General features: G+C 35.7%; 1 protein-coding gene across 1 annotated transcript in view; it reads left to right on the top strand.

The window, feature by feature from the left end:
- The window catches only part of LOC146600354 (adhesion G protein-coupled receptor A3-like), a 219,806-nt gene that overhangs the window by 40,195 nt on the left and 154,571 nt on the right, over window positions 1-25,040 (top strand). The window contains exons 3-5 of the mRNA XM_085325737.1: window positions 3,284-3,355; window positions 12,880-12,951; window positions 13,821-13,984. Of these exons, the coding sequence (XP_085181863.1) occupies window positions 3,324-3,355; window positions 12,880-12,951; window positions 13,821-13,984 (268 nt within the window). The 5' untranslated portion in view covers window positions 3,284-3,323. The remainder of the gene's footprint in view (window positions 1-3,283; window positions 3,356-12,879; window positions 12,952-13,820; window positions 13,985-25,040) is intronic.

Below are 25,040 nucleotides of genomic sequence, written 5' to 3'. Positions count from 1 at the left end.
CTAGATCTTCTTTACTTTTATCATAGGCTTGGTCTGTAAAAAGTAATATCTTAGGAGGAAAACTTACATGTTGAAGAATTTATCGTTCTCTTACCTATTAAATTCACTCTGCTTAGTATGTTTTAGTTAAAGAATGATTTTCTAAGGAAACAAGACTTGTGCAATCTCTGCCCATCATCCTTTCATTCCTCTCTTTGGAAATTCTCTCATAGTATTTTTGAAGGCAATGACTGATTTTAAGCTACATTTGAAAATGGGAAAAAACATAAAAGTTATTAAGATCCCACAGTGCTGGGAAGGGGAAAGGGGTTCTTATAATTAACACTGGCTACGGATCTTCCTTATTTCTTCTGAACCTGAAGGAAAAGCAAGAACAGCTTTTCTTTTTTCAAAAATCTGTTACTCTAAATGGCAGCATCCAAATGTACTAGCCAGCTTGGCCACTAGTACATGGCGGAAGTCAGTCTAGCTGTTGTTTGTGCTGTCTCATGTCGGATGAGACCTGTAAGAAAACAGGAATTATTTTAGTGCTCTGGTAAGATTTAGATGAGAAGGAATATAAATCCACAGGAAAACAAATTTACAAATCCTGCTGCCTTTTTGCTCTGAGGTTTAGTTCCCTAACTGCTCTGTACAGTGGACATCATACAGCATCAGTGAAAGACTTCCATCTCCCACCATATAGGTAGCAGTATTTTCTAATACCAACCAACGTGTTTAAGTGCATTTGGGTASAAAACCTATGACATACTAGTGACGGAGTTTGAGCAGCATACACATTCTTAGTATGTAGGTAAGAGTAAGATTGAAACTGTCTTGCTCACTCTCTATATAGAGATAATAATACAGCGTACTAATCAGAAGGAGCGGTAATTATTGTTTTGGCCACATGCTCTAATAACACAACCCTGACCTCTGGTGGGAAGAACGGGAAACCTGCAGAAGTCACGGGCTGCACGCCTGAAAACTGCACAGGTGAAGTCACGGGTCAGCCACGAGAGGGAAGTCAGAGGAGAGAAAGTCACAACACACCGGCAAAAAGTGAGAAGACAAGACTAGCAAAGTAGGAATGGCARTACTGGGGTTTGTTATGGTAGGTTTCAAAAAACCTTATTGCTAATAAGAACACGTCGCACTGGGAGCGATCTAGAGACAATGTGTAGATTAATTATTAGGCTGTCACATGCTGGCACAAAGTGTTACAGTTTCATAGTAAACAAGAAAATCTCTACACTCCATCACCATTCTTGGGTAGCAGGCAGCTGAACAAAAACATGCCGTGTAAACTCACGTTGAATGTTGAGCACAGTAATTACTTTAAGAATATACTTTACATTCACTTCCTCTTTTTTCGTACGTCACATATGAATGATACTGTGAAAAGTCAAAGCTAAGGTAGTGTGGGCAGCTGCAGGAGATGGGAATATGGTGAGTCAGGTGGATAAACGGCAGGCTGYCAGCATCACAATATGAATGATTTGGAGAGCCGATTGTGATAATTTGTATTGGAATGGCAGAATGAATTATTTCAAGGGTTTACTAAAAATGTGCACACAAAACTGTTGAAAAATGAAAATTTATGCAGCATTGATGGTATGGCACTAGTTTATTCAACAGAGAACTGTTTTGTTTTCCCTAACATCAATTTTACAAGACAACATTAGTAAGGCAAACATTTTACTCCTGATAAGGAACGCCGGCTTTGTGCATTATGAATTGATTATATTTAATATAACATGTGTGAGTTCCAAGGAAGATGCAGCAAACTGTCTTTTCTTTTTACTAATATTTCTTTAGGAAACATATTTTGCAATACAGAGATTTCAAGCACTTTGATAGATCTTAATATGAAAATAACACTAATTAAAATAAAGAAAAACACATGTAGCCTTTTGCTTTGTTAAAAATACAGATTTACTGTGTGGCACATTTGAGAACAATGCCCTGGTTTTGATTAGTTTAGATGAAGTTTACTTTTACTGYCCAAATTACACTCCATACAGTGATACTTTTTTACTTATGTGGAAGTGAAGCATTACCCAGCGAAGAATCCTGGATTCCTGTTACAATTTACCTTTTGTCCTGGTGGAGGGCAGGGGGAGGAATTATGCTTCTCTTAACATATTTTTAGTTTTTGTAGAACAATGTTGTTTTCATTAGAAAAACATAAAGATTAATTGTTAATGTGCAATTATTGCACTATATTKCTATCCAGCCTCTTTTCTTCTTCTATTGTCTGTTTGGTATTCCTGACAAGTGTTTAAGAAATAGTTCTATTCTAATGCTATATTTCATTGTTTATTTGTACAACAACATATTCTTTGTCTGGTGGGAGAAGTCTTTGTAGTGAATTCTAAAGATACTGTCTTCATTTTCTAGTTAATTTGATCTGTCTCCATAAAAGCAATAACTGAATTTCTCAAAATGCAACCATTATTTTCCTATTTTGATTACTTTAGTGCTGTCATGTAACAATAGAAAAAACAGGGAATCTGAACAGTGCAATGTCATTTATTTTACGACAAAAATGTTAAATAAAACATTTGCTAAAATATTTACTAACTACAGGGCAGTACAGCTGGAAGTACTACAGTGTAGTTCTTCATATGTGTATCTGTCTTCTTTCTAAAAGACCTCTGAACATTTTGTGGTATATATGAATTAMTGCACTGCAAACATCCATTCACCTTTCTGTGAACAAGAGTTAAGGGAACGTAATGCCTCACACTATTTGTGGTCTGAGATAGCCACAGCATTGCTCTTAGAAAAACTTGTCAAGTGTTTCTCAAGACTAACCTTTCCTACTGACTAAAAAATGAATTGCCCCCTTGTTTCTGTGATTTCTTCAGCAGGAAAGAATGCTGTCTATGCGATGAGGTAAATGGTGAAAATCAGTCTTCACTGGATATTGCACACRACAAATTACAAAATACATATTATTTTTCATGATTAAATAAACAGGTGCTAGTAACTCAATAAAGACAATTCTTTATGCGGAAGAGCATTTCTACTTTATTTTGCACCTCTACCCATATGTAATCACATTTTAATGCAGTTAATATGAAATTCAGTGTAAAATGTTTGATTGCAGAATGTTGCTTAATAATGTTAATACAAAGTTGTGAAATCTATTTAATTCAGATATGGTGTACTACCAAGAAAGGTTTGGTTTTTCAATGGTCTCTAACTCCTTAACAGTTAAAATTAGAGAGGCTGTRTATGAATATTTGGCCATGTATGCGAATAAGACTGAATTAATGTTGTATTGTTTTGTCTGTTTCAGGGATCTTTCGAATAATAGGATTGGTTGCCTAACACCAGAAATGTTTGTTGGACTTAACAGTCTTCACAAACTGTGAGTATAACCCCACTCTTATTTTGCAAAGGAGAAATAGGAACTGTCATGTGGCTTATCTGAAGACAGTTGGTAACAAAGTTTCATTATTAAAAAAAACCCTAATTTCATTTTAAAAAATCCTTCTGAGGCTTTGATTATAATCAGTTGATCTCTTACAGATGTTTGTTTGTAATTGAAATATCTGTCAGAACTGTAAAGAAATACATTGAACATATTTCATTTTCACATTGAACAAGATGTCTCACATTGAACAAGATGTTTGTGTTTGCTTGTGTTCGAAACAACTGCAGGTCAAGCACACAAATGATGATTGATTCATAAAGTTGAGTCTCATACTGGTTAAAACATAGATGAATTGCTCTTTCTATCCATTACAGATGAATTAGAATTTATAAAATTGTTTACTAAAATGTATCAGAGAAATATTTGAAGAGACAGTAAGAAAAAATATATATACAGTACTAAGTCAATTAAGATTTAGAATATCAGGGAGTTCCAGTTGATTCAAAAATATCAATTTTAGAGTGACCATTTAAGGTGCTGTATCATACACATGCTTTGTCGTGGTATTTTGTGGTTCCTTAGTGTCCCACATGCAGCTGAACTGAAATGTGSTGTGGGGAGCAACACAATCAACCTGCGTGTCCATAGGCATAGCAGAGAGTCTATCAGATCAGTGTAATAAAAGGAGAAGTTAGAGAAGACACGAGTAGGATAGTATAATGGAGCTGTTCAGTTTTAGGATCAGATGACCTGGAAAGGGGATAAAATGTGTGGTGACAAAGTTTGCTAAAGATACTACATTAATCAGGGAGTTAGAGACGAGGACTGATTATGTAGGGCCGAAGCAATGTACAGGCCTCCATGACCGTGCAGAAACGTGGCAGATGAAATTTCATGTAGGTAAATATTAAGGGATGCAGGGGAGGAAAAAACAATCTGATCCAGTTAAAACACAGGGAAGATGTTCTGAGGCTAAAGTGRAAAATTCTGTGAAAACACCTGCTCAGTGTTCAGTACCATTTTAAAAAGGATAGTGAGTATTACTAGAGAGAACAAAGCAGACAATATCCATTATACTACTGAAGAAAGCCAAGAATCTATATTTTGAATATTGTTGACAATYCTGGTCTACTCATCTCAAAAAGGTTATCARAACTAGAAAAGGTTCAGAGAAGGACAAAAARGAGTGGTCAGAGTTGTGATACAGCATGTAGAAGTACTAGGAATGAGCAAGTTGGCTAGGACTTTACTGTCTGGAAAAGAGAAAATTCATGGAAAAGGAAGAAGTACGATAGAAAGCAGTAAAATTGTGAATAAGAGAGAGAGATGAACAGAAATCATTTTTTTGTTGTTTCTCATGATACAGAAACTAGAGAATACTGATAGAAACTCCTGTACAGCAGATTTGAAACATAAAAGTATTTTTTAACAAAAGACAAAGGAAAGCTTGGAAATCCTTGCTAGAGAATGCTGTGAGCAAGAATTTGCATGAGTTCAAGGGGGTAAGGGACAAGTTTATAAAAGGAAACCCTTGAGGGCTGCTGAATTCGTATAAGCCATATCTGCTTCAGGAAATTCTGGTCCTCAAATCGCTGGAGACTGAGAGAATAAACAGAGAAAAAAACATTTTGTTATCCACTTGTCAATGCGTCTAATGACTTTAATGGCTTAAATGGACATTTGGTCAGACCTGGGAAGGCTTTCTGTTTTTATCCACATCTGCCTTCATTTCTGAATGGTAAATCAGTTCCTGTGCAGCCTTGTAATACGTGGTGAATCTCATGCTTCATTTTCATCCTCCTCCCATCCTTCCTTGGAAAACCAGGGAAATCTTTCTAGACAGATCAGTCATGGGGCAAGATGACACCAGGTAAAATGCTGAAATCTGGCACATTTGCTTATCTCATTAATGACTGTTACTRTGCCAGATCTTCTCTGAATTGCACAAATAAAAACAGATGATGGGAAAAGATGATAGAAAGTTGATGAACAGTGACAAGATACTCTTTTACTCATCTCAGGCTGCCAAACTGGAAAAGCCCAACTCACCTTTTGAAGGTTGCTGGGTTTCATTTCTTTTAAGCACAGTGAACGTGATTGTGACCAGACAGCCGGATTTCCATAGAAAGTGTACTTAGCTTGAGGTGGTGAAATCACCATTTTAAATAATGCAAGCTTTTGGGAGAGACCTCAGGGAAAATTGAATGCAAATCCATGTGCTCTCAGGGACGCATGTCATAAAATCCTGTTCATAAACCTTCCAAACTCCATCTTAAACATTAATTAAAAGTTAAATACAGAACTGCAGTCTTGTGAATAATAAAGAACATAAATTCATTCACAGTGAGTGTGTGACGTTTGTTCCTGTGACAACGTTTGTTTGGATGTCATACCCCTTTTCTCTGGCATTTAAGAAGACCGAGCAGCAGTGTGGCAGTCTCCCTCCACTTCCTTGGTTGATGGAAGGTAGGAAGTGGCAGGAAAAGAGCACAATCCTCATGCCAAACCCTCCGCTGTCACCGGGCTCAGCAAACCACAGCCTTACAGTTTCCTTTTCCAAACCAGATTAGACATAGCCCTGCCTMTTCTAGGAATCTAATTCTGTACCTATCCCAGGGTTAGTTAATCTTCTCCAAATATGTTTTTCCAGAGAGAATCTCATCAGGTTCTTGTAGGTTATCATTAGTACTSCATTTGCGTCTCGAGAGGAAATCTCTGTTCTTGTACAGCCTAGGTAAATATTTACCTTTTCTTCAAGTTAGCTCTAACTTCCATGTCTAATTGGCTATAGATCCTGGACTTCCCATATTATTTTTCTTCCAAGGCCCCAGTTTATTGTTGAAATTGGAATTAGACCTTAAGTATAATTCTGAATTGACATTCTTGTTGCACCTTTCACTTTGAATAATATTATTTAATGAAATTACTAGAACTCTGATCTTCAAGAACATTCAGTTCTTCTTACATGATAGTTTTCATAATATTCACCATTTGTTTGTTTTGTCATTACCAGATTTCATTTTCACATGCTTACATTTCTGTGCCTGAATCATTAGTGAGAGTGTTAAATACATCAGTTTCTGCAGAACACCAGTAACATCTCAGCTCACCTCCCTTCTAGTCTGTCTAGTACATTACAGTATCTTAAAATAAATGTGCTTAGCCCTAGGTTCTTCACACTGTTATGGATGTTGTTATGTCCATGTGTCAGTGGAAAAAATGATGATTCTGGTAATTGCAGACCTGTTAGGCTGACCTCGCTTGTATTTGTAGCAGTTACCAAGTGAGCTTGGAGAGAAAGAAAAATAGAGAAAATGTTGGGCAATTGTAAATGGGGAAAAAAAATCAATACACTGCTATTGAAGATGCATCATTTAAGTATATGAAAAGACTGCTAATTTTCTAGACAAGGAAAATTATTTATTGATTTTAGTATGCGTCTACTATGATGCTATAGAAGCCCGAAAGTACCATCAACATTCATATTAGTAGTTTCATGTGGTTGGGATTAGCCTAGAAGGCCTCTAGTTCCCCAGGTATTTTCTGGATCTCCACTAGTTCTGCAGATCACTGTTACTGTAGGAATTCTGAGTATAGTCTATACTACTAGATTCATTCCTCTGACAGTTCTTTCACTGTTTTCAGGCTGCTCATCCAGGCTTAGCTGAGCACTTTCAGTTTGAATCCTATCATCAGTCTTAGGAGAGTTTATTATCATTAGTGTATGCTTTTAACCACAAATATCTATAATCAAATTATCATTTGTATTGAACAGACAAAAATCCTAATCATGGGCTATATTTAGTAGGTACGTTGTCCTCACCTCTTGTTTATGAAATATCTGTATTGTTAAAGTGTCTTTTGCACTTTGTTTTATTACACTTTCCAAAATTTATCTTGATTTTTGGCAATCCTTGTTCTCCAACCTCTCTGGCTTCTGAGATAGGGTTTTTTGTTACCTTTTCCAGTTTGATACAGACTCTGTGCTTCATTGATCTTTCTTAAATCTTAAAAAGAAATTTTAATCTTAAGCTGTGATTATTGATTCATTTAGTCTTTCCCTTCATTTTTCTGGTTTGGTTTTTAAATTGCTTTTCTGCTATTGCCTTAATGAAACTGGGAGGATCCTGCGTTCAAGTTCATGAACGTAACTGGTTCCTGGCTAATTAATCTTTTTTTAATTATTATTTTGAAAGTTTGTCCTTTGGAAATCAGAAGGCACAGTCATAGATAAGTCTACATTTCCTTTTCATTTTAAGTGACTCAGTTCATGATTGCTGTATCAAACGTTACGACAGTCTTTTATAAGGAGTTTTCTCCTTACCAAACCAAATTCAAAGGTAACGCTATCCATTGCTGAGTCAGTGATTATTTTGTGAAGAAACACAACTACAGTCACATTCCAGAGTAACTGTTYCCTACCATTCATGTTATTATTTGCTCTTCAATCTGTATCTCAGAAATCTCACATAATGACACTTTTGCTGTTAGTATATATTTGGGTAGGGATCTCAATTTTGCCTGTTGTGTAAGAACTAGTGATTGTTGAGTGACTGCAGCCTGATACCACCTGCTACTTTTCTAACGCTCTCCGGCTGTCTTTTCCCTTGGGAGTTCATACACAAAATTTCTTACAATCAAACCTTTACAAATATGTTTAAAATACAGTAAGTCACATTTCCATTGCAGCTGTTACCTCTGAACTGTGTATACTAGTAATTTCAAGAGTATGAGAGAGCAATTCTCTGAAAGGGTTATGGGACAGCCTTTATACGTCGTTATAGATAACTGTAGTAAGAAAAAGATGACAAGTTCAATAGCTGGAAATGGGTTTCAAAGCCGTCAAGTAAAGTTTAGATTATTGAAGCAGTAGTGTACGTTGATTTATGCAGGTGTTCATTTTGGTAGCTATGTAGAGCTCTCCTGTGTTACCTTAGTAAGATGAAGTACAGAAGGATCTTTGCAGGCTGTTACCAAAACCAGTAGGGAGAGCCATGAGTCCACTGGAAAGAGTACAGGACATAAATCTTTATGTGCCTTCTGTGAAGTACAAAGASGTTTTCTTACCCTGTTTACAAGCATGAATATCAGATAAAACAAAATAACCCAGTATTGATCTTGGCCCTATAAAATGTAAGCCTGATTCAGGTTTTAAGAAGTTTGTTACAAGATGAGCTATGATTTTTAATCAAATGATGTAATGCTTGTACCTTACTTAGTAGGATGAGGGAATGTCTAAATGCTTCACRAAAAAGGAAGGACAAGAAGTGCCTGAGCTTTCAGGGATACTGCAAAGGCTCTTCAAAGAGGTTAAGGAAGGGCTGGGTGCTTTTCAGCAGTCTATTTTACAATGGGAAAATCTACAAGTCTCTTGAATTAAAAAATAATAATTATTAATAATATCCCTTAGCACTGATTTCAAAATATGCATGCATATGGACTCCACAAAAMTTTCTAAACCTCTTGATGATGCATGTAGAAAACAATTTTTTTTTACTCAGATTGTAGTCAGGGTTTATAKTTCTGTTTATATTTAATCTAAATATCAGGAACTGTGGAATAGTAGGGTAGTACCACTGTACTGATATATCTGAGTTCATTGTGATTAGTCYGCCAAATTTTTAGCCTTTCAGATTCTGAGGTGTTGCAACCTTAAACCTGTTTCAACAAGCRGTTACTGCTGAGTCTTCCTTTTGAAAAATTGAAGCATGCCTTCCTCCTCACTTATAGTTGTTTGATTAAAGTACATCTGATTTATACTTCACCCTACCTCTGAATCATCAACAGCAGTCCGCTTTATGATAATATTATACCATAAATTCTCTTGTGACTTTGTTGCTGTCATGGAACAACRAATCACTTTGTGCAGTGCCAGAGGTGAAGTACAAAGCAAGTAACGTAGTGAGTAAAACTGACCCCTCTTTAGCAACCTCAAGCAAGTATCAGGTGGAACCCGCCCTCTCCAGATTTCTCTTATCATTTTTTCCCTTCCTATTCCCAGCTTTTCCCACAGGAGATAAATCTGTCACCACTGCATTCAGCCTTTSCTTTTTAATGCTGTTCATAAGAGTCCAGTGTACTTTATACACTCCTGCTTTCACCTGTACTCTACCTCAAAACTGTCCTTCATGACACATTACTCCCTTTGACTATTTCATGATATCTGTCATTTATATTAAAGCTTTTGGCAAAAGTGTTCTATTAATTCTATTAAAAGCATAAGAGTATCTGGTATATGAAAAATAAGTCAAAGACCTTGGACATAGAGTAAAATGGTTTACTTCTGCTATAACAGAGAGCACATATTTCTGTTAATGGAGTTAGTTAATGGCACAGTAAGTGCTATCAGCCTTGAAGTGCATTAATTTGTTAGATTTGAAATGTTGGCAAACTAAGTGACATGKTTTTAGAACAAATATTTTAAATCAGGCTAGACTGGCTTTTTGAGATATCTGAAATGGTGGAATTTGACAACGCTATGGGTTTGGAGGTGTTATAATATAGGATGTGAATGGCATGTGAACAACAGAATCAGGCATTTGCAGCTGGCTGTGGATATCAGGCCTCACAACTCATCAGAAATGAGTGTTATTCAAATGGTTTAGGAACATATTTGAAGGTTTTGTTAAAGAGGGAGGTATTCCCACTTCAGAGATCACAGAGATCTCTCATTTCTGTTTTYGTGTCAAACTTACAAATATAACAATGCATATAATTTTTTACTTTGTTACAGTTTTACTTGATGCTAATATTAATGCATATTCGTATATACAGAGGAATATAATTTGGTTGCATTGTGAAGATATAGAATATTTGCTGTCATGTGTCAAAAATGTTAGAGAGACAAACCTGCCCTGACAGTCACTAACTAACTCTTTAAAAGAAGTGGGGCAACCTCATTCCTTTAGCAAAGTGGGCTAGAAGCAAAGGAAAGAAGAAATGAGATAGTACGGTCTTGTATCATCCTCTTGGTCTCCGTTTCATGGTGTATSTAGTCTTTTGTATTGTAATTATATGTTTCTTGGAGATAGGAATGTTTTTTTTTCTGAGTTATGCAGCACAATGAACATGGTCTTAGTTTGCTAATTTACAATATTTTTTTTGGAAACTTCAAAACAGATCTTGGCCAGAAAACTGTGAAAGAATATGAAAAATTGGCTTGCTGGCTTTGTGCCGTCTTGAGCTCTTGGGAGCTCAATTCTTCTAACACTGCTAAAACTTCTGAAGAAAAGAGTTATATGTTTCTTTGTCACTATAGAAAGAAATCAAAAATCTATAAATGGAACACAAATCAAGAATTTTTAGGTTAACACGGCGCTGACTAGATATCACAGTGGAATCCGTAGGCTCTATGAAGAGTACGTAGATTTAGTAGTTATGGCAGCTGTACAGCTGCTGCACCCCTCCGCATCGGCTCGGGGGATGACCTSCAGGCTTCTGTGCTTCCTACTGTACTGACCAGGCATAAAGCCTTCCTTTGGTCCAAACACAAATACCAAACTCAAAACTTGGTATTCTGTGTGTGTTACTATAGGAGATCTGGATGGTTATTTAAGGGAAAAGTTGGGATTTGCATCAAATTGCAGTGTTACCGTACTGCAGTTGGGCAAGGAGGAGAAAAGAAACCTCCCTGTTTTTCCGCACCCTGGCTGCCGTCCACGTAAGGCCCAGTGGATTACTTTTCCCTTCCTTCTGAGCCTGATTCTCCTCTGTCCGTAACTTTATATTGTTGTAACTGCTTTTATATTAGTGGAAGTGCTTCTGATATACTTTAATGTAAATGTCAGGATTTTCAGTTTCTGATTAAAGATCTCAGTTCACTGAGCTGCTTCAGCACATGCCTGGTCAGGGCTTGTATCCAATAAACCTGTGAGTAGATCCATTTAATTCTAAACAAATATGTAACTAGGTCTTTGTGATAGGCCCAATATTTTTAGTTCCTGTTGATAAATCCAAAGTAGCAAAAGTATAGAAATAGGTTGCCACAGGCAAACATTCATTTCCACATTTAGGCTATGAACATTTTAGTAACGCAGGCTTACACATATTTCAAGAAATACTTGAAAGCTCTTCCATTTCCAAGAGCTTTGCACCATAACAATACTAAAGGAGCACAGCTACACAAAATCTTAAGAAACCTCAATTATATCAAGTCATCTCAATTTCACTCAGTGGATTGATACCGTACAATATTAATGTATTGTTGAGCCAATCTATTTTTCTGTGTTAGCTGAGTTTTCTTTTAAACTACCATAAAAATTTGAATTTTCTTTCTTTTAACATTGCAGTGGTGAAAAATTACTTGTATTCTGAGAATTACCTAGAATATAACTGTAAGATCAATTATTGTTTCAAGAATGTTCCATAAATTTGTTAAAATAATTTGTAACTTTGCAACATTTTCTCACCTTTTTTGTATGAATTCATTAATCCATGTGCATCTGTACAGATTTCTTATTTTACAAAGCTGGTTCCGGTCTGCTCCTGCTTGTTAGATTCATCACTGCTGGAACGTTGATCCTGGTCTGAATTCTTACCTTCAGATTAGCAGGCGTTCCTTACTTTATAGACATAAGAAAAATGAAATCAATAATTATAAAAAACATCCCTTTTTAATGTAAGAAGGAATGCTTCCATTTTCTTTGGCAATATGAATTATTTTCTTATAACAGCAAATCTACACTGAAGAGCCTGAGAACTGAAATTTGTAGCCATCTTGAATTCGGACATTTGGGCTTYAGGCGTTGGTTGATCTGCAGAGGTGGAAAGCAACATGTATCAATATTTCAAAAATAGGTATTTCATATGATATGAAATGTCAATCTTGGATACTACACTGATTAGTTTGCAGGTATAGCAAAAGACAGTATTGCTTGACATTAAGCATTTGTCATTTATACTGTCAAGATCACGGTACAGCAATAATGTTAAACTAGGCAAAATTATATTGCAAGTGTTCAGCTTAAACCATTTTGTGATCAAGACCAAAACCAGTAAACACTACCTAGAATGGAAATGGTCTTAAAAGTTTAAGAATGGGAAAAATAAACTTATGTGAAGTCCTTTGTAATAAAATTGATCTGTGAAGTTACTTTGAAAATTTGTTATTTGAAGGAATTGCTTGAACTCTTCTCAGGATCATTAAGAAAGACACGGCTTTTGTTTCTTTATCATGAAGTGGCATTGTACAGACACTATAAAAACACTGTAGAGGTCTCATTGCCTGGTCACCATATGAATATTGTTCTTTAAGTTCTAGAATGTATTACTGCTGTTAAATATGCACAGATATTGCCATTTATTAGACTGACTAAATTATATGTATATCTGCTGTGAAAATAAAATTAGAAGTGTGTGATTTGATTTCATTTAAATGTTGTTGTAATTTGTGAAAAAGTAATGTATAAATTCAAGTGGTTTTATTGTTACTAAAAAGCATAATCATTTAAGTAGCATTGGGAAAGTTATGCATTTAGCAGCTTTGTTTTATTTGTTATAACTGATTTTTTTTTTCCTAGAAATTTATCAGGAAATATATTTTCAAGTCTTATGAATGGACTTTTTTCTGAGCTGCTAGCTCTGAAAGCACTGTAAGTATGTCTTCGGTTTGGAAATATTTAAGAGGAACATTAGAATAAACATAGCAGAGCTTGATATGAATTTGAATAGTATTGTTTCTGTCAATGTACTACTAATTTAAAAGATACTATATTTTTAATTGGTGTCTTTTATTCTTTTAAATTTTTCATTTCATTTCATTTCATTTCATTTCATTTCGTTTTAAGTTTTCATTTTTTTGGTGACCCTCATCTGGTCACCAAGCATGAAGGGGCTTTGCAAGCAAATGTATACAACTTGGAATATAAAGTAATTATTTATTGCCTAATGCATGTAAGATATTAGGTTTTTGTGAGCTGTTAGATTAGCCATTAGCATGTTCACCTGAGACGACACCCAAAAAGTCTTTGCTGGCCACGTAGGCATCTGTCATGGGGCAGAGGGGGAAAAGGCTTGGCCTTCAATTATAGTAACAGTTYCCACTTTTTTATATTGCATGCACGTATCTGAGATTTAAAAGAGTATTCTCAGTATTTCTGTGGTCTCAGAAACGTAAAGGAGTTTTTAATAAGTAAAAAGATGTTACGATATGACTTTCAACAGTAGCATTTACTCGAATCTGATTTATTAATGATGATGCTGTTCTGTAACTGAAAACAGAATGATAGCATAGTATCGTATATTATATTGTATATAATGTGTATATATTCCAAGTACTATAGCATAGTATCTTGGAACTCATCAGCAGTGGTAGAATGTGTGTCGCTTAGTTGTCTCAGCTTATCTTATAATTAGTTATGTGCCTGTCTATAGTTAGAGTTAAATAATTTGAATCTAACATAAGCAATGTGTTTATCACAAGTGCTCGTGTACCGGTTGTGATCTTTCTTTGCCTTTCTAGACATTTCAATACTGATTCACTCATTTGCGATTGTAATCTGAAATGGGTCTTGCAATGGGCCAGAAATGCTTCAGTTCGAATAGCAGAGGAAACAGTTTGTGCTTACCCCAGGATTTTACAAGGACTCTCATTTCGTAACCTGAAGGAAGACCAGCTGATTTGTGGTGAGCTATACTCTCATTTAACATTACGAGTTGAAGTGGATTTCCAGAGAAAAGTGTTAAAAGAAAAATGATGCCAAACAAAATGTGTTAATAGCTCTGACTTTCTTACAGGCACAAGAAATCTAGTTATACTGCACAGAAAATACAACTACGATTGAAAGAGGAAAAAATAGACCTGTCTTGTTTCGTATAAACCAGATTACATCTATCACAAGAACACTACTGTCCTATCTATATATCAGATAACATRTAATTATGATCTGAAACATTAATCCATGACGGAAGCTCTGTGTTGCATACTGCATGAAAACATGGATTCCTAAAGGGATATAGAGAAAGCTCCTTTTAAGTTATGTGTCTGAGTGTGTGACATAAATGTCTAATTGCATTCTTTTGTTTCTTATTTTTATAAACCTGTGCTGTACAATGCACCACTGTGTCCTGAGGATGAACAGAATTTTTACAGTGAGCTTCAGTTAGGCAATTGCTTTATTTGAAAATCTATAAATGAAATCACTTTTTGAGAAAGCTTTTCCACTCTAGCAAGCGTGATGGATGTGGCATGAGGAAGAAAATAAGAAAACATGTATGAGTAAATAAAATGTATCTTTAAATGAACACTATATAGCAAAGAGCAGACCAAAACAGAGGATTCAAAGCTATCACATCCTGCAGAGAAATGATACTAGGCTAAGATATTGTGCTGATGCGTTCCATAGTCAGAAATACAATTTCACACACACTTCATTAATCACAGAATCTTTGAATCTTTGACTTTTCTTGAATGCCGGAAAGTTGCTGGCATAGTAACTATGCTAATATCTTACAGAAGTAAAAGGAAAGTCACACTTTTATCCTAGTAACCACAAGAGCAAAGATATGTGTTGCTAATACATTTATAGCAGAAAGGAGATCAAGCTTGACTGGAGTCATAACAAGAATTCAGTTTTAACAGCAACAGCAAATTCAGATATTTACAAGTTGGACAAGGTTTAAAAGGATGTGAATTCCATCCACAGGATTTCAGGAAAGAAATGAGGTGGGCAATCCACTGGCTGAATTTTTAAGGAAGATACTTGTCTGGTGAGAAATAAGGAATAAACTTTGTGGAGAGAAGGGAAAGGAATTTTCAGTAGCCGACATGAGTGAACATTTGAAAATCTGCAATACCTCTGGATTATCAAGCCACCATTGTGTAGAGACCCAGCAGATAGCATGACAGATAGGAAAAATCCTCCTCCTTAAAATGCTGGAGAGGTCATAAGAATCATTTGAGGACTGATAATTGGTATTTCTAGGTTGCCAGTGAATATGAGCCTGCAAATTTTAGASAGGAAATGAAACTACAGTTTCTCAGAATGTCACACTTTAATTCATAATAGCACTCCTTACAACACCTCTGATACAGAATTTATAATATCCATCTAGCTCTAACTGCTATTTATAATGTCCGCAGAACACTTGACAAGGTTGATAATGACTGCCAGTAACTTGACACTGCTTTTAATATCCACAGAGAGCTTCACAACGCTTGTATTTGCTGAGTGCTCCACCAGCCCTGYGATGTCTGCCAGGCGCTTCGTGGTGTTCGTAGTATCTGCTGAGTAGCTCACAGTGCCTGCAACATTTAGCAATTCCATTTTCAGTAACTTAATTTGAACTTAGGTTTAATAAAAGGTTGCCTAGCACCAAAAAGATAACAAATACCAAGATTTTTTAGGAGTAATGTGTGTTGAAGTATAGATAGACATAATCAAATTAAACAAATCTTAAAGGAAATATTAAGAAGTGGTTTAAGCATCAAACCCACCTGCATTAGAATATCTGCCATACTGTCAAACATTTGTATTTGCACTTACTAATCTTACTTCTAGATGGTAGGAGAGATCACAAGGTATCACACTGTCMCAAAATTAGGAAAGAATGAAGGGAGAAAAAAAGGTGGAAGGGAAATGGCAAAGATCTTTTCAGGGAAGTTGGAGAATGAACTGAAAAGGTATGTGAAAAGGAATGAAGAGGAAACTAGGCAGTCAAAGAGTTTTTGAATAGCTACAGCAAGCAGTTTGCCATGAGCTTTTTAGAGTTATTTTTTATTTTGATACAAGGAAAATTCATCTTTGAAATTTCTACCTGGCAGATCTTTCTCATGGATGTGATGATTGGCTCAATATGGCCAAAGTCGTCACCCACTGAAAACACTTAGAAATCTGCTTTGGGGATTTTCATAAAAGTTAATGTAAGTAACTTACAGTTTTGGGATTCACAAGGACCTGCTTACATGTTTCATTAACAGCTTATAAGAGCTACTTAAATCTCCTTTAACAAAAATCTCYGATTCTCGGAAATATTAGGCTACAAAGCAGTCTTTCACAATGTTGGAAATAAAGCTGAAAAGTAGTTTGATGATTAAAAACCAGTATTGCAGTCTTACACCTTAATTTTGAGGGACTGCTGTATGGACAGAATATTGTTCTGAAAAGTAGTGGTGCAACTGGCATCATGCAGTGCCTTGTTACTGGTTCTCCATGACTCCAGCACTGACTTCCTCAAATTGCAGGAGGAAAATTGCATTTCCCAGAATAGCAGTTCTGTAGATTCCACCTGAGGTCTGAGAGCAGTCTGAGATTTTCCCTTGCCCATGTCAACACCAGAAATAGATTCTGCTGGCCAAATTTTTCATTCAGTAAAGACCTGTATGAGTTTTTGTCGTAATGGGATTACAAATGATTGCTCTTAATGATGAGATTTAGTTATTTATGTTGATGGATGAGATACTAGATTTAGGTTCTCATTCTCAAACCTTTATTGATGCTATTGAGCTAACTGCACTAAGTAATAAAAGTTCATTTGTTCTGCAAATTATAATTGACCAGTAACTCTGTTGAAGCCTTTAGCTGTTGGGAAATGTTGACTCATCAAAACAGAAGATGTTTGTGGGAAAGAGTTGACTTCCCTGTGTATCTCARTTAGATTTTATTTAAAGTCTAGAAAATAACTGACATAATATTCATCGATAAACTTGAGATTAAAGGATTTGGCTCAAAATGATGTAAATATTTACTGAATTATGCTAGAATATTAGTAACATCTACATCTAAGTATACAAATCAGTCTTTTACCAATACCGTTATAGTATTCTGAGACACTGATACTATTTATTTATTTCCACTTTGTGACAAAGAAAATTGTCTTAATTCTCTTGGGACAAAAGTCTTTCTCGTACAGGTCTCCTACAAGTTAAAGTAATTGCTTTTTGCATATAGATTTTCTCTACAGATACCATTAATAAATAATTGGAACAATGCTATCATCTCTACTAATATTTTATTGCTTCAGAAGTAAGAAAATATAAAATTATGTTAAAAAATAAAATTTCTACATTTCTAGAATGATCTTGAAGCTTTTGGACCTATCCTACTAGTCGGATATTTGGCTCTGGCAACTTCTTGGTGTAGCAGGACATGAGACTTGTCAGGTTTCTGTCCTGAGTCTTGAACACTGTAGAGAGCAGGCATCTCTGACCAGAGAACCTCTAAGAGAGACTTTATCACTTGCCCTTTGTGAGGAAGCTCACAAAGGCTGTGAGGCTGTGAGGAGTCCTCAAAATCTTGGTTGTTGTTTGGGTGCCCAAAAAATAGACAACTGTTGGCAACATGTGACACCTGACTCCCCAAACACTTAACACATTTATTGGAGAAGGAGGCGGCTCTGAATAAAAGTTCCAAAATTCCAAGAATTTTGGGAAATTCTGGGAAAATATATGAAGTAAATGGAGCTATCTTCTGAGGAGTAGGTACATAAATGAGTAGAGGCTGAAAGTACTTTTTTGTAATTTTTTTTAATTTTACTTGTGTTTTGTTTTACTTAATGAATAGTGCTATCTATTGTTGATGTCTTCCTTTAAAAAATCATTTGCAACGTGGACATTTTCTGTAAAATAATCTTGCAATAGCTGTCAGTCTGTGTTAATAGAGCTACTTCTAGCCCTTTGTGTCTAGTCTTCATAAGGAACATGCTAAATTTAGACTCCAAAACTACATTCACCCTCTTTCTTTATCTGTGTACATGGAAGATCTATTTGTTAGAAGAAATGAATCTCTTATCAGTATCTTTACTAAGCTTCTGTCCTGACTTTTTCTTAGTTTCTCATTGCTACATTTACTGTGTTGTATTGGATGTGAGAGACTCTTCTTGCATGCTGAACTGCTTTAACGTAGGATCGTAGGGCAATACTTGAGAGAAGATAAAACATACAACCTATTAATTCACCTCTATACCGTGCACATCTTTGAAAAAGCTGTAWCACGGCAAAAATTACAAAAAAAAGAAAAAAAAAGAAAAAAAAGAAGCTCAAATGTTAGATACGTTCCTTTTTCAGCCTGTATTTCAGAAGCTGTGAGTATCCAGCAACTGTTACTGAACTCCGTTGGTGCACTGGGTGCTCCAAGTTTRTGAAAATCAACACTATCGTGCTTAACTTGCCTCTGGAGGGGCTGTTATGGTATGTTATTTCRACAGTGTGTATTATGACAAAATGCATATTCTGTCTGTGGTAGTACACCCTTTGGTTGTGATGAATAAAACTGTAACTCTTTCCATCAAGCTTGTAGYGAGAAGTTGAGTTGTTTAATAATATATTTGTATCTTTAATAGCCAATAGGGACTTTCACTACTAATAGCAGGGAGTGAGTACACAAAAGGCAGAATTGCGCTTTTATCTGTGTAAGATCTGTATGATTACATTTCTAGCATGCCTTAGAGTGCTGTCTACTGAGAAAAGTGTAATAATAAAAATGCATCTTACTGAAATAGAGGTGATAGATAGTGGAAGATAATATCTACAAGTTGTAAGTGAGTGTCCAACAGCGTTTGAATTATTATTCAGTCTCTGAATTCTGTAAGGTACTTCAGTTCTAAGTATCAGCTCATAAGTGAAAATAGCATGTTGTATCTCATAAAATATTATTGAAATGTACTTTGGCATAATATACTTAGGAGAGGCACTCCTGAGGGAAGGATACTTACTCAAAGGGATAGACCATTGCCGACTTCCGTATACTGGAATACAATTCATTTAATGTTTCATAGCAAATATAAATAAAATATCAGGGGGAGGGGTATATTTGTTAGTGAATTGTTTGTTCTTATTGAGCAGCTCGTCTTGTAGTTTGCCTCTCTTCTCTGAATGTCCGAAAGATTCATCGTCTAAAGGAGCAGAGAAGTAAGCTCTTTCTGCTCTGATACTCTGTACTTTTTTTGCATTGAAGTTGACTCAAAACCAAAAAAGAAAAGCACGTTTATATCCTTTATCTACTCTTTCTACATTTGTTCTTAAATAATTCTTGAGCATTTTAAGACTTAAATTTTTACATAGAAAGATATGAAGTTGCTTCATCATTATTTACCTGCTATCACATTTTCCAATCTGTATTTCTCACTCTTGACTATCAGCAGATCTTTAGGACATATTTCTCTTGGGCCATATGCAGCTGCCTAGCCCATTTTCATAAGGAATGCTTTATGCAGTCTTACCTAAAATACTACAAAAAAATCAGAAGATCCATCACATTTTAGATCAATTACAGTAATACCACTGGGGGAAAAAAAGGAGAATATTTTTCCTTTATGTATTTGTGATATAAGGTACCTCCCTTTTTTGCAGCTCTTTTTCTTAAAATATTTTCCTAAAATACAAGATGACTCTAACTGCTTTCTCAGCAATGGTGGAATAATGATTTTATATACTCTATGTTGAAATGTCCTTATAATTTTATCTAATGTTTTTGCACATCCTTTATCCCAGTCTGTTGCCACTGTGTAATGGGAAGAGCTTTGGAAGAGATATGCACTTTTAAAATGCCAAAATTAGAAAAAAAAATGGGTTGATACTGTGAAATTTTATCTTTGAAAAGAGTCCTTTTCAGCATTTAAATTTAATCCTGAAATCAACAGAATGCATTCAGCATCATTTTGCTATCTGCCTTTATACGAATAATGATAAACAATTTGTGCCARGGATATTGGCTGAGAAATGGGATTTGAATTTGCTTTTTTCATGTTGTGACAAAAATTATCTRCATTGTCATTCAAGTCTTAAAACAGTAATTGTATGCATCTGCACATTAGAATTGTCTTTAAAATTTTTCCTTCCTACATGAAGGAAATTGCTATTATTACATTAACAAAAACTGACTCAAAATTAACAAGGTAAATTTTTTTGTCATTTATTTCTGTTACTGTGTAAAAACATTTGGGTCTCATTTGTTATATACTTACACATAGGGATGGGCTTGAGATGGTAGTTTCAACCATTTCTTTCTTCATTTACAAGTCATTCTTACTGCATTAACAGAATGTAAATATTGAACTGTGGGTTTTTCCAGTATGTAGTAACGGACTGAACTCAAACTCTCAAGTACAAAGAATGATGGATTAATTATCCAGATTTAGATTCCAATCCTGCAGTTTCTTGGCAGCCTACAGATAGCGTGCCGCATTCATGCGGAGCATCATTGTCTTCAAGAATATGCAGGATCAAGACTTCAGCTCCAGTTCTACAGGGAGTGCCTAATCATATGAATGGGTCTTAATTATGTTTAAATAGGAATTTGCACATTAGTAACCTTTCACAGGATTAGACTTTGCAAGATATGAATGGTGATACAATTAGCTATAGTTAAATCCTCTTGCAATTGTTTCTGTTTTACATTGTTAGCAATTCAGGATTCTTTTTAATAACAAAATATGGATGGTAACAGATTGTCTATAAATCAGATAATGTAACGGTAAATTTTGGATCTTTCAAAGATAGATGTGGTAAGTTCATTTTCTGCCAGAGCTAAGTGGCCCATTTTACATACTATCTAATGGCTTTCAGCAGCTAGCCATTTGACAGTATGAAACCAATAATACTAAACCACCTTTGGCTCCAAATGCAAGGTATCTCATCCAAATATGACCATTCTCAAACCAGAAAAAAGGAATATTGTGCGCTACATTTAGTATTATACATTATTATTTGATTTCTTCAATGGTAATTTAAAACACTGCTGCAAGACTGGGAACATGAAATTAATAACATTTAAAACTATTAATTGTAAAATAATAGAAATATTTTATATATATATTTGAAATGGTCATTTGAGAAATTTAAAGAAAGAGGTTTTTATATCACATCTGTGTGTACATCTGTGCTCACACATGAAAATGTAGTTAAATAGGATTTTTCACCCTTGAAGTTCTACTGGTTTAGATTCTGGAAATGCACTCTTGGTTTTCTTCCTGTAGCTTATTTTTAAGTTAGTTACATCAGTGATTTTTAATGTACAGATGCACTGATTTTTCTATATTCTAGTTGCCTGCTTTTTCCAAAAAGCATGTAAAATAACTAAAGCAAAATTTAGCTAAGAAATGTAGGGAGGAGGAGATCAGCAAAAAGAAGCTGCTTTAATCTTCAAAGCTTCTACCCCCAGAGCCTTGAGTGCACATCTCCAAAATCTTGTTCATGAGCAAAGCAATGGGAAGCACAGCCAGCCCTGACTAAGACCCATGGCGTATCCAGGAAAATATATTCTTTCATTTAACACGATAACATGAACATTAAAAAACTTGAGTAAAGTGTTACAGTATTAATTCCTAGATAAAATTATTTAAGCTTCTTTGCCAAACCTATGTTAATATWGTGCGGTAAGCAGTACTTACTCTTCTGTGTTGCAATTAGTCTTAATTGTTTTGTTGGGAAAATTCCCAGTAAAGCCTCCATCTTTACATCCTGTGCTCTAATTAAGTAGAGTATATCATAGTAATATTTCATGTTTTTATGGAACCTACATCATACATCACTTTAATCTATCCATGCAAATATGAATAAAAGGCTATGTTGATCTGCAGTTACTGCTGCTCACTGTCAGCTAGGCCAAGAGGAGTTTGGAAAAGGAAAATTCCATGCAATGAGTGGGAAAAGTTTTCCTTCAACATGACTCTTGTTTGCTCTGTGTTTTGAGCGCAATTTATATCCTTTTCTTGTTGGGCACTCTTGCAGCGTGGACGGGTACTCCGCCAGCCCGCTGGGCTGCGGGCAGCGAGGGGCAGTCACCGTCACTCCTGTAACGCTTGTGGCACCCGGCTCCTTGGGCCGGGTGTGCGCTGAGGAAGAGGAGGCAAAGAGAAGGTGACTGGTGGCGCTGCAACATTCAGAGATAGCAGTGCTACCTCCACGTGYCCCAGATGGACAAAGCCAATCTGCAGTACCTTCTGTAAAGACAGGTGCTCTAGCCTTGCCACCACTTAGCCATTTTTATTAATCATAAGCTGTAATGAGCACGCATAGCTGTGAGCCAGCCAGCTTGCTTGCTGTAAGGATAAATTTGAGTCATCAAAATTGTCTCTCTAGTAATGGCTTTCAAGTCTGTCCAGTTAGGAGGAATTTCTTCCTTTAGATGAATCTTCTAATGTCATAGCTGTCAATATGTCGCAGTCTTCAAGTTTCAGGATGTGGCAAATGCATTCAAAAACTGACCTCCGATTTCTAAAATAGACTTTTGGGGACAAATTGAAAATCAGAAAATAAAAGTGGCAGCAGTTCTATCTGATGAGGAAGAAATTAGTTATGAAAAATCTCTTTGTCCATTCTTTGAAATTTATACTAGATATGCCAATGCAAGATCAGGATTTTAGTTTGCATGCRTGCTAGTAATATTACAGATTAATTAATTGAACTGAAATCTTGCATTTCCTATTGTGGAAAGTTTTTAAGCAGGTGTTGCCTTTACAGATTATTATGATGATATTTGGTATTTATGTTAAATGCTATGGAGTAAAACCTGCTACCTCTATATTTCTCTACCTCTATTTGCCTACAAGTAAATCACTACTATTAGCAGGAAATCACTACTGTTGTCAGTAAATGAGAAGGTTTTTTCACTGCTCCCTCAATCAAAGTGGATGTAATGGACAGAACACGCACTGGTCCCTAAATGTAGTACAAAACTGATCATTTATTTTCACTTGGACTTACAAATTTTGGAAAAACTACTTCCACAAATATGACATACTATATATTGAAATATATATGACTTGGATTTACAAAAAGTGACTAGGTTTGAATGCACTTTTGCTTGCAGTTTTCCACCTTCCTTAGGTTTTGCACAGGTATAGCTTATTTTAATTAAATAACTCTGAGAAGTTATGGAATCTGAGTATTTTTTGGTGGGGCTGTGGGACTGTGGGGCTGTCATCCAAGACTGTGATTGCAGCTTTTTAACCGTGGCTCCAGTTCTCTATTCATTCTTGACTTCCTTGGCATTTGTGACCTTCTACACCAGACCTTTTGTTATTCTCAGCAAGTACTGCAATACAGAAATTGGTCTTGGTTTACTGGCACCTCCCCTTCTTGGCAAAACTGGCCTCCAAAGCAATTCAGATCACTGTTTTCTTCAATTCTATTCAGTCAATATCAATAAACGTAATTTGCTTCCTCAGCAATTCAGATTTTAAACTAATATTTTTTCAAATTGTTTTTCCTCATTTTCCTTCAAATTTTCAACTGTCTTTTTTATTGGACTTGTTCCTTTACTTTGTCCTCACTTCTAGCTTCCCTTGCTGTGCTTTCCATGCGCATTTCTGTCCCACTGAGATTGTATACAAATATTAGAGCTCTAACTCACACTTTTGTCAGCAGGATGTGCCGCACTCAGTAGGCACACTCCGTTCAAATAAAAAGCCCATTGGCAATACAATAAATCAAGTGATTAACAAGAAGCAAAATGCCAACCTCTGTTTTTTCTGTCCCTAAAGCTTGTGTTACTCTGAAGCAAAGTGCATTTTCTCCCAAGAGAGAGGCAGAAGTCAATGTTATATCCTGAGACATGAGTCTTGTAAAATTGCGCTGACGTATGGGCAAGCTGGATTTTCCCCTTTGTGCTTGTAGGACAGCTATCGATATCAGACAAAGGCAGGAAATAGCACCCGGAAAACGTATTACAGGAAGTTGTGCAATACTTGATGGTAAGCTGAGCAGCAGAGTGCTCTTGTGCAGTAACCAAGATTCTGCATTTAATAGCTTTTTACTACAAGAGGGTTATGCTGCTCAGGCTATACGTAGCTTGTGCCAGAGAAAATGCAACAAATCTGCTTGGAGATCGGACATAGTTTCATTTCCTCTGATCACGTCTCTGATGTCTTGAGTTGGCCACTTTGGCTAATGACTGGCCAACTTGCTGTTGAGTTTAGAAAAGCTCTTTATATCTAATGMGTGTTCTCTCTGTTGTGCTTATTCTTTTGCTTTTCATCACTCATCCAGAAAACAGCCATGTCTGTTCATTACAAGTGCACACATTTCAAATGGGATCACGTAAGAAGGGTTCTATTTAAAATGTAACTAAAACACAGGGTAGAGAGATGCATTGCATGTGATGTCTTTTACAGGCTCTCATCTTTCGTGTATGTCCAGCTTTAGTATTTCCTTCACATTCTTGTCCTTTCCATTTTTTAACACAATAAACAGAAAAGAAGGCCRAAATGAGATGGAAAATAGAACTGTTTTTAAAAGCTTTAGGGATGAGGTATAAGAAGAGCAGCAGAAGGTATTTAAAGTGCGTGTCATAAATTATTTTTTAAGGCCTACAGATTTACTGAAGGATTTCACATTTGGACATACCACCAGAGCATTAGTGTATCTTGCTGTTTTTCATATTTTAGCTAATGATTATTAGAATCCAATTTTATTATTCAATTTTATATACATTTTGGGCATTGCAGGCATTAAAATGTTCATGGATGTACTTTCTGAGAAAAGAGCTCTTAAGTGATATTCTAATTCAGTGGTATTTGTGTAACCTGATTCCTCCTCCATCTGTGCTTGGTATTCTAGTCTACAGCTAATCTGAAATACATGATGGGATAACATAAAGAATCTGGCCTTCAGTCAACAAAACCCTTTTCTGCTGAGAAGTGAGAGAGAAAAAAAAAAGATGTAATTATTGTAATGAGAGGTTAGACCTTTAGATTCATGCTGCAATCAGTGATTCCTGTGGTGCTCTGCTGCAATCATGGTTTA

Source organism: Rhea americana, unplaced genomic scaffold, assembly GCF_003343005.1.
Source record: "Rhea americana isolate MKP2758 unplaced genomic scaffold, rheAme1 scaffold_122, whole genome shotgun sequence".
NCBI classification, from domain to species: domain Eukaryota; kingdom Metazoa; phylum Chordata; class Aves; order Rheiformes; family Rheidae; genus Rhea; species Rhea americana.
Note: the sequence above shows the minus strand (reverse complement) of the source record. Positions and strands in the feature narration are given on the sequence as shown.